The 16,464-nt window shown below is 40.2% G+C and overlaps 1 protein-coding gene across 3 annotated transcripts in view; it reads left to right on the forward strand.

The window, feature by feature from the left end:
• The window catches only part of Cchl (Cytochrome c heme lyase), a 37,949-nt gene extending 21,485 nt beyond the window's left edge, over positions 1-16,464 (forward strand). For 2 of the 3 annotated variants that reach the window (XM_070088346.1, XM_070088345.1), the window contains exons 4-6: positions 11,505-11,684; positions 12,649-12,761; positions 15,658-16,007. In XM_070088346.1, the coding sequence (XP_069944447.1) occupies positions 11,505-11,684; positions 12,649-12,761; positions 15,658-15,862 (498 nt within the window). In that variant the 3' untranslated portion in view covers positions 15,863-16,007. Of the gene's footprint in view, positions 1-11,504; positions 11,685-12,648; positions 12,762-15,657 lie in introns of all 3 variants that reach the window. The other variant, XM_070088344.1, reaches the window with a different exon arrangement.

Here is a 16,464-nt window from a genome sequence, read left to right on the forward strand (position 1 = left end):
TATGTTTGCCCTTTATGTGTAGGATTTTAATAGAAAAAGGTTGAATTCTAAGGGCCCACCTCTGTATTCTGGCATTCTTAACCTTCATGGTATTAATGATTGTCAAAGGGTTGTGATCTGAGTATACTGTAATCTGATGAGGTGATGTTCCCAAGTAAACTTCAAAATGCTCGAGAGAGATAACCAGGGCTAGAGCTTCTTTTTCTACGGTTGCATAATTGTTTTGGTGTGGCTTTAAGGTGGAGGAATAATAACATATCGGATGTAGAATATCAAAGGAGGGGGAGGACTGCAGTAGTACTGATCCAACAGCATAACTGCTGGCATCTATATGTAACAGGAAGGGAAAGTTAAAATCAGGGCTTTTCAATACTGGAGAGGAGTTCAATAATCGCTTTAACCTATTAAAAGCCATATTACATTCCTCAGACCAAGCAAATTTAATTTTAGAACTAGTTAGCGCGAAAAGGGGGGCGGCTATGTGTGAAAAGTTAGGGCAGAATCGTCTATAATACCCAGCCATTCCCAAAAATCTCTGCACCCCTTTTTTGTCTCTTGGTATAGGAAAGTCTGCAATGGCTCTCACTTTTGCACTGATAGGTGCCAGCGTCCCCTGACCTATATTGAAGCCCAAATACTTAATCATTGCTTGTCCAAATTTGGATTTGGCTAAATTGATGGTAAAATTATAAGCATCTAATTTCTTAAAAAGAGCCTCCAGATGGACTAAATGTGAACTCCACTCGTCACTAAAGACTACTAGGTCGTCGAGGTAGGCTTCAACCCCCTCAAGGTTATAAGTAAGGTCATTCATAAGTCGCTGGAACGTGGATGCTGCGTTGCACAACCCGAATGGGGTAACCAAATAGTTGAACAAGCCTCCATGCACTGTAAACGCTAATATGTCCTGAGCTCGGTCCGTCAGGGGCACTTGATAGTAGCCTCGCAGTAAGTCCAGCCGGCTCACATACTTGGCTCCGGCAACAATATAGATTAAATCATCTACCCTAGGCAAAGGGTAACCATCAGGAACTGTGACGGAATTCACCTTTCTATAATCCGTACACATACGATAGGTTCCATCTGACTTTGGGACTAACACACAAGGTGAGGCCCATGGGCTTTTGCTTCGTTCAATTAGTCCATGGGTCAGCAAAAAGTCAATTTCCTCCTTTAGAGCTTGGTGTTTAATAGGGCTTAAGCGATAAGGGGACTGCTTGATGGGTGCAGCTCCTTGGACATCCACGTCGTGTGTCCCCAACGTGCAACGCTTAGGTATATCGCCAAACAATGATGGGTACTTCAAAATCACATTTTTCACTTCTTTGGCTCGGTCACAGGCCAGACCTTTTAAAAAATCGTCCAGGGATCGTGGAACTTGAGTGTTTCTAAGACTGACTTCTATTCCTTTGGAGCAGTCCTCCTGCTGGGACTCTAGAAGAATGGCAGCGGTCGGGGCTAACCCTCCATAATATTTCTTCAATTGGTTAACATGGTATGTATGGTCTGATTTCTTTTTCCCTGGGGTACGAACCAGGTAATTCACTTCACTCAGTTTTTTAATGACTTCCAAAGGTCCTTCATATCTTGGTTTCAGTGCATGTCCGGGCATGAATTTTTGAGCCAATACTTTATCTCCGATGTTGAAAGAGCGAGAGGCCGCATGTTCATGTCGTAGTTTCATTTTAGCCTGGGCTTTCTTCAAGTTCTCTGCGGCTAGGTTCCTCGTGAAAGTGAGGTGTTCCTGCATCAAAGCCGGGCATACCTGAACTGACGAGTACGTCTTCCGGTCCATACATCTTTCAATACTGCGAGGGGTCCACATACCGTATAACTATATATCAACTCAAAAGGGCTATACCCTAGACTTTCCTGCTCGCTTTCCCTTACGGCCAGGAGAAGGAAAGGAATGCCCTCGTCCCAGTCTTTACTGAATTGTTAACAGTAGGAACGCATCATCACCTTCAATGTTTGATGAAACCGTTCCAATGCTCCTTGGGACTGGGGCCTATAGCTCATAGCGAGGATAGATCTTACACCAAGGCGTGACATGGCCTCCTTGAAGATTTTTGAAGTGAAGTTTGATCCTTGATCAGACTGGATCTCACGAGGCAGCCCTACCTGTGAGAAAAACTTTATTAAAGCGTGGACTATTGCGCGAGCATTTATTTTCCTCATGGGGATGGCCTCGGGGTAATGGGTGGCAGAATCCATTATAGTGAATAGGTACTGATTCCCCGCCTTGGTCCTGGGGAGTGGACCTATGCAATCGATGATTAAACGGGAAAAAGGCTCGCCATCTGAGGTGATAAGACAGAGGGGAGCTGGAGGTGGGGTATGAGCAGGTTTACCAATGGTCTGACAGACCCGGCAACTGCAAAGATGTTCCACCACGGTTTTCCGCATTCTAGGCCAAAAAAAGTATTTTGACAACTTTACCATTGTTTTCCTTAATCCCAGATGTCCTCCCATTGGACTATTATGGGCGACCTTCAATGCAAGCTCACGATAAATCCTAGGCAGGATTAATACATGCTTGGCCTTGGCCAAAGGTGCCCCTAGAGAATGTCTTCTGGTGGATTTCTTCATAAGTATACCGCTACTAGAATAAACACAGTCCTCTAGTTTCTCGGCCTCTTCTTCCGTTATCAACAGCTTTCTTACTTTCTCTAACGAGGGGTCTTCCATCTGTGATTGGATTAGATCTTCAGGTCTAAACTTTTTAGCACCTAAAGAATCTAAAGTTGAGTCTAGCCCTGCAGACACAGACGTCGCATCCTCGGGCCAGTGGGTCGCACTAAACAATAGGTTCAAACCCAGCTCAGCTTTGTCCTCTTCTTCCTCTGTTGATTCAGGAGGTAACCTGGTCGTTGCCATGGACCTAGTGACAACTCCCAGCGGAAATAATGATAGGTCCTTCCTATGAGCCTCAATCACGTAATCCTCTCCCGAGGTATTTTCTATCACCAGAGGTTTTTTCTTGATTCCTTCGCAGCTTAGGTCATTTCCTATCAGTAGGTCAGCAGACTTAATAGGAAATCCTTCATCTGATATACCGACAGTCGCATATCCTTTATAGCAACCCAGGTCTAGGTATATCCTATGGAGGGGAACTCTAGAAACGGCTCCTCCATAAGCCTCCAGAAGTGCATCTATCTTCGTATAAGTGCGGTCAGACAAAGAGAGGATTCCCTTTTTTAACAATGTCAAGTAACTCCCCGTATCCCTATAGGTTTTAACCGGCACCACTTGACCCTCGTCAATACCAGCTTTTCCTTTTGAAAAATATGGGCTCATTGCCTTTTCAATTTCTTGCCCTGAGATGGCCCTCGTCTCAGGTCATCTCAGTGAAGCAGTCTTCGGTCCTGCCGGCTCTAGATCCGCCTGTAAACATCTCTGCGTGTGGGCTACTGAAGACACCATCTGCACAGGAGCACCTTCTCGATACTTATATTTCCTGTCCCTTTCCAGCTGATAACATTGGTTTCTCACATGACCTCCCTTTTGGCAATATGAACAGGACAAGTTCTTCCTGGCTTTATACACCTCCCGGTTCTGTCGTAGTTGAAACCGGTCACCATTGCATGGCTTATCCAGGGTTCGAGAGGTCACTGCTTCTGAAGGAAACTTTTGGCGAGGTTCTGTTCTTGACTTAACTGGTCGAACCTTCTGGCCCAATTTTACTGCTTCCTCTCTGGATGTTCTATCACTGATCAGCTGGCTGGAGATCTCATAGTGATCGGCCAGTGCAGCGGCCTCCATCACATCAGGTGTTGGACGGTCGATCAGGAACTTCCGCAAATCCCCAGATATAGAATTATAGAAGTCCTCTTGTAGTATTAATTGGGTTAAGCTGCTTACGGTGTTGCTTTGTGAGGCTCTTTGCCACCTCTCGAAAGCTACCTTCTTCTGCCTGGCGAAGTCCACCCAAGTTTGCCCTGGTAACCTTTGCAGAGTACGGAAGGCTTGCTGGTAGCTCAAAGGGAGTAGATCATAGGTCTCCAGTATGACCTTTTTGACGGAGTCATATTGTATGTACTTTTCGTAAGGCAAAGCCACGGTACATTCTCGAGCTTTACCAGTCAGCGTCGTATGCAACAAGACAGCCCAGAATTTTTGGGGCCACTGCATAGCTCAAGCCTGATTTTCGAACGTATCAAAGTACGTGTCCAGATCAGACTCGCAAAACTTGGGCACCAAAGATGCTGCTTTATGAATGTCGAAAATATTTCTGGGGGCCTCGGGCCTCACAACTCCTTCCCTTTGCCGCTGACGTTCGTAGAGTATGGTGTCCCTCTAGAACTCTTCTGCATTCAGCTTCCTTTGGGCTTCTATTTGGGCCATTTGTAAAGTAATAAGGCGCTCCATTCTTTCGAACTGGCTCTGTGATATGGGCCCAATCGGTAGTGGAGGAGTTGGAGGATACAAGTTTTCCCGTCTTTCCTTGGGTCGAGCACCTGTGCTGGGTGCTTCTTGTGAACCAGGGTCAGAAACTGGATGATTAGATGCCCCAATTTCAGGCACCTCTCCCAGAGATGTCCACTCACCAACAGCTCCCTTTGATTCTGGCTCAGCCACATCACTAGAGGGTAGGGAAGTTGGAAGGCCACCAAGATCAAGTCCTTGTGCTCCAAGCAGTCGGTCCAAGTGTTCAAATTGAGATACTAGACTTGCCTCACCAGTATCGTCAATGTCATCCACCTCCCCTTGTTCCGGAAACAGCATGTTTCTCAAAATAGATCGAGTGGTCTCGGCGGTGTAATATTTGTTGTACTTCACTCCTAGGCGTACGGCAATTTGCCAGCACTTCTGAAGTTTTAAAGACTTCAAATCCTCCAAGGTTAACTCACATATTAACTGTTGCATTTGAGCCTCCATAGTTAATTTTATGGGTACCTGAACAGCAGCTCACTTTCATGGGATTGGCACTTACTTCCTAGGGCTGATATTTCCTCCAGCACCTTGGATCAGAGAGCAACTCGCGGACGGGCCCCCACTTTGTTGCGAACAGGGCCACTACTTAAGCCTGTTTAGCCCTTTCTTGCAACAAATAAACAGGATTGAATATCCTGTTCTAGATGAAATCATTCAAGGGTTCAGTAGTAAATAATCACAATGTTTCTTTCCGTTTTTTTATTAAGTTTCTTAATAAATCATAGAAGGGTTTTATATTAACTTTAAAAAGGTCGCACCATAAAACAGAGTACTCATGAAATTAACACTTAAGTTCACTTAAAAGATAATACACAGTATTATCTTGATTATAGTACTGAACGGCTCTTCACATAATAACACTTTACTTAACTCAATCCAAATGAGACAGAAGACATAACACTTCAATAATAATTCACTCTTATTCAACTTTCATAATATACTAAGTGAGATTAGGAATATTTTACACTTAAAGGAATTTTGAGGCGAGTCTGTCTCCCATGACTTTTTCACCATCCTCTTTGAACCAATACTTCTTAAATTCACTCCTAGCAGAGCTAGGGACAATCACCAGCGTCTCCAAAACAGCAACACACACTTCATCCGAGACGTTTCTGTCAGATACCGTCCGAGGTAGTGGAGGGTCACTAGGGAACCTCATGTGGGACCAGAAGTTTAAATCCAGGAATCAGGGAGCTTCCCTCACGAGAGGTGAGGAAGGTAAGAACTGAACTCTGTGAGGCTTTACCAGCCCACTTTGCCTCGGTCGGAGCAGGGGTCGAGCAGCTCAAAACACCTACTGGTGCTTGGCCAGGTCACCAGCAGTTGACACTAATTAAATGACCTACCTAAATACAAAGCTAAGTAATACGACCAGATAATATTATAAAGTCGAGTAAATCCATTTTAGCTACTAATGGAATTACTCCTGAATATAATATTAAGTGAAATAGCAAAAATAACATGTAATAGTATACCATTGTGATAATAAGAAAATGAACAAAATGAACAAAAGGATGTAACACCTACCATCATGTAAAACAATTACAGGCTTTCGTTTTACACTCACTTGGCAGGACGGTAGTACCTCCCTGGGTGGTTGCTGTCTACCAACCTACTACCTATATGATAGAGTGGATAGAGGAGCAATGTGGCAGATGTTGTAATTATATGGAATAGGTGGTAAGTTACTAAATGCTGTAAAGAGCTTTTATGAGGATAGTGAGGCTCAGGTTAGGGTGTGTAGAAGAGAGGGAGAATACTTCCCGGTAAAAGTAGGTCTTAGACAGGGATGTGTAATGTCACCATGGTTGTTTAATATATTTATAGATGGGGTTGTAAAAGAAGTAAATGCTAGGGTGTTTGGGAGAGGGGTGGGATTAAATTATGGGGAATCAAATTCAAAATGGGAATTGACACAGTTACTTTTTGCTGATGATACTGTGCTTATGGGAGATTCTAAAGAAAAATTGCAAAGGTCAGTGGATGAGTTTGAGAATGTGTGTAAAGGTAGAAAGTTGAAAGTGAACATAGAAAAGAGTAAGGTGATGAGGGTATCAAATGATTTAGATAAAGAAAAATTGGATATCAAATTGGGGAGGAGGAGTATGGAAGAAGTGAATGTTTTCAGATACTTGGGAGTTGACGTGTCGGCAGATGGATTTATGAAGGATGAGGTTAATCATAGAATTGATGAGGGAAAAAAGGTGATTGGTGCGTTGAGGTATATGTGGAGTCAAAAAACGTTATCTATGGAGGCAAAGAAGGGAATGTATGAAAGTATAGTAGTACCAACACTCTTATATGGATGTGAAGCTTGGGTGGTAAATGCAGCAGCGAGGAGATGGTTGGAGGCAGTGGAGATGTCCTGTCTAAGGGCAATGTGTGGTGTAAATATTATGCAGAAAATTCGGAGTGTGGAAATTAGGAGAAGCGTGGAGTTAATAAAAGCATTAGTCAGAGGGCAGAAGAGGGGTTGTTGAGGTGGTTTGGTCATTTAGAGAGAATGGATCAAAGTAGAATGACATGGAAAGCATATAAATCTATGGGGGAAGGAAGGAGGGGTAGGGGTCGTCCTCGAAAGGGTTGGAGAGAGGGGGTAAAGGAGGTTTTGTGGGCTAGGGGCTTGGATTTCCAGCAAGCGTGCATGAGCGTGTTAGATAGGAGTGAATGGAGGCGAATGATACTTGGGACCTGACGATCTGTTGGAGTGTGAGCAGGGTAATATTTAGTGAAGGGATTCAGGGAAACCGGTTATGTTCATATAGTCGGACTTGAGTCCTGGAAATGGGAAGTACAATGCCTGCACTTTAAAGGAGGGGTTTGGGATATTGGCAGTTTGGAGGGATATGTTGTGTATCTTTATACGTATATGCTTCTAAGCTGTTGTATTCTGAGCACCTCTGCAAAAGCAGTGATAATGTGTGAGTGTGGTGAAAGTGTTGAATGATGATGAAAGCATTTTCTTTTTGGGGATTTTCTTTCTTTTTTGGGTCACCCTGCCTCGGTGGGAGACGGCCTCACTATGCTCGTAAAAACTCTTCACTGCTTTCAGTAACCTACCTCCTACACCATACACTTGCAACATATATATATATATACTATATATATATATACTACCGTCCTGCCAAGTGAGTGTAAAACGAAAGCCTGTAATTGTTTTACATGATGGTAGGATTGCTGGTGTCCTTTTTTCTGTCTCATGAACATGCAAGATTTCAGGTACGTCTTGCTACTTCTACTTACACTTAGGTCACACTACACATACATGTACAAGCACATATATACACACCCCTCTGGGTTTTCTTCTTTTTTCTTTCTAGTTCTTATTCTTGTTTATTTCCTCTTATCTCCATGGGGAAGTGGAACAGAATTCTTCCTCCGTAAGCCATGCGTGTTGTAAGAGGCGACTAAAATGCCGGGAGCAAGGGGCTAGTAACCTCTTCTCCTGTATATATTACTAAATGTAAAAGGAGAAACTTTCGTTTTTCCTTTTGGGCCACCCCGCCTTGGTGGGATACAGCCGGTGTGTTGAAAGAAAAGATATATATATATATATATATATATATATACACACACACACACATATATATATATATATATATATATATATATATATATATATATATATATATATATATATATATATATATATATATATATATATACATATACATATATACACATATATATATATATATATAAATATATACATACATATATATTTTTTTTTTTTTTTTTTTTTATTATCACACCGGCCGATTCCCACCAAGGCAGGGTGGCCCGAAAAAGAAAAACTTTCACCATCATTCACTCCATCACTGTCTTGCCAGAAGGGTGCTTTACACTACAGTTTTTAAACTGCAACATTAACACCCCTCCTTCAGAGTGCAGGCACTGTACTTCCCATCTCCAGGACTCAAGTCCGGCCTGCCGGTTTCCCTGAATCCCTTCATAAATGTTACTTTGCTCACACTCCAACAGCACGTCAAGTATTAAAAAACCATTTGTCTCCATTCACTCCTATCAAACACGCTCACGCATGCCTGCTGGAAGTCCAAGCCCCTCGCACACAAAACCTCCTTTACCCCCTCCCTCCAACCCTTCCTAGGCCGACCCCTACCCCGCCTTCCTTCCACTACAGACTGATACACTCTTGAAGTCATTCTGTTTCGCTCCATTCTCTCTACATGTCCGAACCACCTCAACAACCCTTCCTCAGCCCTCTGGACAACAGTTTTGGTAATCCCGCACCTCCTCCTAACTTCCAAACTACGAATTCTCTGCATTATATTCACACCACACATTGCCCTCAGACATGACATCTCCACTGCCTCCAGCCTTCTCCTCGCTGCAACATTCATCACCCACGCTTCACACCCATATAAGAGCGTTGGTAAAACTATACTCTCATACATTCCCCTCTTTGCCTCCAAGGACAAAGTTCTTTGTCTCCACAGACTCCTAAGTGCACCACTCACTCTTTTTCCCTCATCAATTCTATGATTCACCTCATCTTTCATAGACCCATCCGCTGACACGTCCACTCCCAAATATCTGAATACGTTCACCTCCTCCATACTCTCTCCCTCCAATCTGATATTCAATCTTTCATCACCTAATCTTTTTGTTATCCTCATAACCTTACTCTTTCCTGTATTCACCTTTAATTTTCTTCTTTTGCACACCCTACCAAATTCATCCACCAATCTCTGCAACTTCTCTTCAGAATCTCCCAAGAGCACAGTGTCATCAGCAAAGAGCAGCTGTGACAACTCCCACTTTGTGTGTGATTCTTTATCTTTTAACTCCACGCCTCTTGCCAAGACCCTCGCATTTACTTCTCTTACAACCCCATCTATAAATATATTAAACAACCACGGTGACATCACACATCCTTGTCTAAGGCCTACTTTTACTGGGAAAAAATTTCCCTCTTTCCTACATACTCTAACTTGAGCCTCACTATCCTCGTAAAAACTCTTCACTGCTTTCAGTAACCTACCTCCTACACCATACACTTGCAACATCTGCCACATTGCCCCCCTATCCACCCTGTCATACGCCTTTTCCAAATCCATAAATGCCACAAAGACCTCTTTAGCCTTATCTAAATACTGTTCACTTATATGTTTCACTGTAAACACCTGGTCCACACACCCCCTACCTTTCCTAAAGCCTCCTTGTTCATCTGCTATCCTATTCTCCGTCTTACTCTTAATTCTTTCAATTATAACTCTACCATACACTTTACCAGGTACACTCAACAGACTTATCCCCCTATAATTTTTGCACTCTCTTTTATCCCCTTTGCCTTTATACAAAGGAACTATGCATGCTCTCTGCCAATCCCTAGGTACCTTACCCTCTTCCATACATTTATTAAATAATTGCACCAACCACTCCAAAACTATATCCCCACCTGCTTTTAACATATATATATATATATATATATATATATATATATATATATATATCCTCCATGGGGAAGTGGAACAGAATTCTTCCTCCGTAAGCCATGCGTGTTGTAAGAGGCGACTAAAATGCCGGGAGCAAGGGGCTAGTAACCTCTTCTCCTGTATATATTACTAAATGTAAAAGGAGAAACTTTCGTTTTTCCTTTTGGGCCACCCCGCCTTGGTGGGATACAGCCGGTGTGTTGAAAGAAAGAAAGAATATATATATATATATATATATATATATATACATGTATATATATATATATATATACACACACACACACACTCACACATACACACATACACACACACACACACACACACACACACACACACACCTCTGGAATTTCTTCTATTTTCTTACTAGTTCTTGTTCTTGTTAATTTCCTGTTATCTCCACGGGGAAGTGGAACAGAATTCTTCCTCCGTAAGCCATGCGTGTTTTAGGAGGCGACTGAAATGCCGGGAGCAAGGGGCTAGTAACCCCTTCTCCTGTATAAATTACTAAATTTAAAAAGAGAATCTTTTGTTTTTCTTTTTGGGCCACCTTGCCTCGGTGGGATATGGCTGGTTTGTTGAAAGAAAGAAAGATGCACAAACCCCTCTGGGTTTTCTTTTATTTTCTTCCTGGTTCTTGTTTATTTCTACTTGTCTCCATGTGGAGGTGGAACAGAATTCTTTCCCTGTAAGTCATGCGTGTCGTAAGAGGCGGCTAAAAGGGCGGGAGCAAGAGGCTAGTAACCCCTTTTCCTGTATATGTTATTAAATTTAAATGGGGAAACTTTCATTTTTCTTTTTGGGCCACTCTGCCTTGGTGAGATGCGGCCAGTTTGTTGAAAAGAGATGGTGAAAGTGTTTCTTGTTTGAGTCACCCTGCCTTGGTGGGAGATGGTCAATGTGTTGAAAAAAAAAATAATAATAGTTAGGGGTGTGCCAAAGTATTGGTTTTGATCAATTTTGATGGTATCAGTATCAGCTGAAAACCAAGTAGGTATGTATTAGTATCATTGGGTATCAACCAATTTTGATGGTATCAATACCAGTATAAGTGGATTTCGGCTAATTTTGATGTCGGTTTCAGTCTAAAATTGAGTACATGTGTCAGTATTGGCATAGACAAAAAAAAATTGGGTGTCATCTTCATAATAATAATAATAATAATAATAATAATAATAATAATGATAATAATAATAATGTGACAGTCAAGTAGTACTGAAACTTGAATTATCAGATACGTAGTGTTTTGCTTGGAACCCATGAACAGAGAAGTTGAGGTGCCCCTTTACTTGAGGTCTTACAGTCTGCCAAGCAGAAGGCAAGTGAGAGACTCAGTAAATCAAAAGCTACCCATATTCTGTGTAATGGTATTTATTGTGCTAATTAGGGCTCACCTGCTCTGAGTTCAAGCTCCACCCATTTTCTATTTTTGTTTGCAGTCGTGTTATTTCGATTTTGTGAGTCACAAACCAGGATCATGTGCCATGTCACTAGGCCTCTCTAGCTGGCTATGATTTATCTTTGTCTTCGTGAATACTAGTAGTGGTTTTATTGCTTGCATTTCATGTTTTTGTGAAATTATCAAGTTCTGTATCCTGTATCCTATTATTTTTTCAGGTTTCATCAATACCTAAATCTGGCTCAGAAAATGAGAATTGGGTTTATCCCTCTCCTCAGATGTTTTGGAATGCCATGTTGAGGAAAGGCTGGAGGTGGAATGATGATGACCTCACCCAGCAAGATATGGAAAACATTATTCGCATCCATAATGTCAATAATGAGTTAGCATGGCAAGAAGTAAGAGGGATTTTTATTCATTTAACCTAAATAGTATAATAATATATTAGCATAGTAGGTGTGCATCCAAGTACAGTAGGACCCCCATATCCATGGGGGATACTTTCCAAGGACCTGCTGCAGATACCAAAACCGCGTATTGTAGCAGGCCCTATATATAAGTCCTCTACATATCTATTATGAAGTTTAATTGATAGATTATATATATATATATATATATATATATATATATATATATATATATATATGTATATATATATATATATATATATGTATGTATGTATGTATGTATGTATGTATGTATGTATGTATTATGCACATAAGCGGAGAATTATTACGTTTTCACTGATGGGAAGCACTTCATGACTTTTTAAGCTTTGAAGAACTGCCAACTTCTCTACTTTTGTGCTTTGGGGCCATTATTATGCAAAATTAAGAGGTATTTTTGGGCCACAGTAAACCATGGATAACTGAAACCACAGATACTGAATCAGTGGATACGGGGGTTCTAATGTGTATGTATTTGTTTCTGATATACATGATCACCGCTGTATTTTGTAGTATACTTGGTAAGTGGAGTTGATGGGTATTTCCACACGATCCTTACTCCTCTTAATTCACCTTTTCATTTTGCAAGTTTAATATTTTTATACTTTAAAGCTAAGTAGTCTTACTTCAGTGGCAAACAGTATTTGTCATAAAGTCTTATTAGGAAAGATATCTGCATGCATTATAATTTTAAATGATTTATTATTTAAGCCTTGGATGTCAACAAAAATAATATGTAAATAAATTATTGATGTTGCACAAATTGGATTCCATTTCTTCAGGTCTAGAAACAATTAAAATTTGAATAAGAAAGATGTAACTGCTTGACTTTCTGCTTATGGGTTAAAAGCAGCTATGTTAAATGTAAAGACTAAAATAATGCATTAATAGTAAATAAGCATACTCACTCTTGCAGGTGTTGAAATGGGAATCTCTGCACAAAAATGAATGTGGGAATCCTAGACTGAAACGGTTTGGTGGAAAGGCTTCAGATTATTCTCCAAGAGCCCGTATCAGGAGCTGGATGGGGTGAGCTTCCTAAATGTTCATTTCTATATAATTATTATATTCTTTTTGTCCTTGGCCATAAATAGAGTATGGGACATTGGTGCCCAAAATCTGTTAAGTTGATAATTCAGTATTTATCTTGCTGATTGCCATTACTTTAGGAAATTCCAAATTTTCTACTGAAATTAAGCTACTGTATACATGGTTAAAAAGCATTAATGTAGAGTAAAAGTGCCCAAACTTATGACTTTTAATGAAGTTACTGTATTAATTAAAATATGATACAAGTTAAACAGGGTGGGGGGTTTGTTACATCTTGATGTATCAGTAGCATCAAAGAAAGTGGCAGACAGATTTGAGAGTCTTTATAATGACAGGTTTGTATATATCAGTAACACCAAGGAAAGTGGGTAATGGATCTGGCACTTTTTGTGATGAACAAGGTGAAAGGCAGGTCTAAATATATCAGTGGCATCAGATGTGTGGAACAGATCTGGGGGGCATTAATAATGTCAAGAGGGAGCTGAAGGACAGGTCTGGAGGTACCAGCAGCACCAAGGAACAGTGGAGGATAGGTCTGGAGGTATAAACAGAAGGGAAAGGCAGAAGACAGGTTTGGTAGTATCACCAACACCAGGGAAAAGGTGGAGGACATGTCTGAAGGTATCACCATTGCCAGTGGAAAGTAGAGGACAGGGCTAGAGTGTAGATGTTTAAGTATCAACAGCACAAGGGAAGGGTTGGAGGAATCTCCAGTAATATTGACTGATACTGGTTTTGAAGCCAGTGTTGGTCCCATAGTACAATGCCATGAGCTCAGCCCACTTAAATAAGCTGTAAGCGGCAAATTTAGGCCTAGATATGAGAGAATAGGTCTATGTAGTAAGTGTGCACCATATAAAAAATCCTACAGCATGCAGTGCATAATGAGAAAAAATGCGACTGTGTTTTTGGTTTAGAACAGCGACTGTGGTGTATTTTTGTATGTTTTTTATGGTTGTATTTTCAGTTTCTTGATCTCATTTGATACAATGGAAGATATCAGAAATAGAGATCTTTCTTCTTTCTTTCAACACACCGGCCGTATCCCACCAAGGCAGGGTGGCCCAAAAAGAAAAACGAAAGTTTCTCTTTTAAATTTAGTAATTTATACGGGAGAAGGGGTTACTAGCCCCTTACTCCCGGCATTTTAGTCGCCTCTTACAACATGCATGGCTTACGGAGGAAGAATTCTGTTCCACTTCCCCATGGAGATAAGAGGAAATAAACAAGAACAAGAACTAGAAAGAAAATAGAAGAATACCCAGAGGGGTGTGTATATATATGCTTGAACATGTATGTGTAGTGTACCTAAGTGCAAGTAGAAGTAGCAAGACATACCTGAAATCTTGCATGTTTATGAGACAGACAAAAGACACCAGCAATCCTACCATCATGTAAAACAATTACAGGTTTTCATTGTACACTCACTTGGCAGGACGGTAGTACCTCCCTGGGCGGTTGCTGTCTACCAGCCTACTACCTAGAAGAAATAGAGATGATTTTGATTAATTTCAGGACTGAAAGTAGCATGAAATTGGGCTCAAAGTAGTGGAAATGTTTGATGTTTGCCGATATTCCAGAGTACACATCCAGTTTGTGAGTCTAATATGCATTTAGGAATGCACTGACATTATTTATACAGTTATTACAATAATGCAGTAAATCTTCTATTTTTTGTGTGAAGAAAAATTCAAAATCCTAGGTAGTAGGTTAGTAGACAGCAGCTGCCCAGGGAGGTACTACCGTCCTGCCAAGCAAGTGTGAAGCAGAAACCTGTAATTATTTTACATGATGGCAGGATTACTGGTGTCTTTTTTCTGTCTCAAACACATGGGATAACGGGTATATCTTGCTACTCTTGCTTATATTCAGATCACACTACACATGCATGTACATGTATATATATACACACACCCATCTGGGTTTTCATCTATTTTCTTAATAGTTCTTGTTCTTCTATATTTCCTCTTATCTCCATGGGGAAGTGGAAAAGAATTCTTCTTCCGTAAGCCATGCGTGTCGTAAGAGGTGATTAAAATGCCGGGAGCAAGGGGCTAGTCATCCTTTCTCCTGTATACATTACTAAATTTAAAAAGAGAAACTTTGTTTTTTCTTTTATAGGTCACCCTGCCTCAGTGGGATAGATACGGCCAATTTGTTTGAAAAAATCAAAATGGAAAGCAAGCATAATATAAGAGTGGCCTGGAGACGTGACTAAAGAGGAGAGGAAATTTTTTTTTAGTGCTAGGAATGTCTACATTGTTTATTCTGGACTTTATTTTTAAATTGGCAGTTTTTGAATTATGTGTGAAATTGGCCAAACTGCCAATTTCTGATCACTTTATTGGATAGTTGAAATAGGTAAATGGGCAGTTTCTTGTACTCAATTGATAGAATAGAAGGAATACTAGTGAAATAGCTATGACTTTAGTCGACTGGAGTAATGGAATTGGCCGAAAAGTAGGGCACAAAGTGGGCGAAATTGCCGATGCATAAGTGTTGCTGAGACCAATTCTGTGAGTTTTCCATCAGATTTTGTACTTTTGGTTTCATTACCTTTGGAAAAAATTCTCTGTCATTTCGTAAGATAAAATATTTTTTTTTTTAAATTCTTCGACCCTGAGAGCAAGTTTGAGATCAGGGGTCTTGACCCTATGAACTGCATAAGGTTTATTTACATTAACAAGCAATAGCTTGACTGATCAGGCTGTCAGTAGGGAAGCCTGTCTGCAAAACTAAAAGAAATAACTAAGCTGGTCGCAGATAAACCATTGCTGAGGAGAGAAACTTGTAATTCATTTACCTCTCTTTTTTCCTCATTTAGTCATCATTTTAATGTGTCAGTAATTCTGAATTATTTCTATTTTTTCCACAGGTATGAATTGCCTTTTGATCGACATGATTGGATTGTAGATCGATGTGGTAAGGATATACGATATGTCATTGACTACTATGATGGTGGAGAGGTTAATCGTAAGGACTACAGATTTGCTATCTTAGATGTTCGACCAGCTGCAGACTCATTTGAAAATATCTGGGATAGGATGGTAGTTGCATGGTGGCGCTGGACAAGGGGGTAACAATTAATAATTTACCATATTTATTTTAAAGCCTTAAATAACTGTTGATGGTTGTAACATGTAAATATTTTGTTTATTTCATTAGCATTTGTATGATTGGACTGTTGTCATATACATGATTGGGCTGAGTTGGTAGTTACAGTAGTTTTTCTCCTAAATATTCACATACAATAAGATCACAAGAAACAAGTGATGCACTATCTTAATTTAGCCACAGAATAGCAGTTAAATTCTAAGTGCATTTGTGAACCTGCAATCACTTTCTCAAGCCTCCTTAAGACTGTGATTGAGAGATAATGAAAGTACTTAAAATTTAATTATCATTCACTGTGGTTAAATTTCAAATACTTTATGTACATAAATAATATGTTTTCTTGAGTTTATGAGAAGAAACAATGTTTATAAATTGAATATATTCAATTTATAAACATTGTTTATAAATTAAAAATAAGAAATTACTGATGTTTTTATTAATTACCATTGGAAAGTTAGCAGTGTAGGAAAATGGAAGAGTATAACAAGTCTCATATGAATAGATGCTCCAATTAGGTTTGATGTTGTAGATGACTATGTTTAAAGTTAAGATTAAAAGAAACTTGACA

This window comes from Cherax quadricarinatus, chromosome 24 (assembly GCF_038502225.1).
Source record: "Cherax quadricarinatus isolate ZL_2023a chromosome 24, ASM3850222v1, whole genome shotgun sequence".
NCBI classification, from domain to species: Eukaryota; Metazoa; Arthropoda; class Malacostraca; order Decapoda; family Parastacidae; genus Cherax; species Cherax quadricarinatus.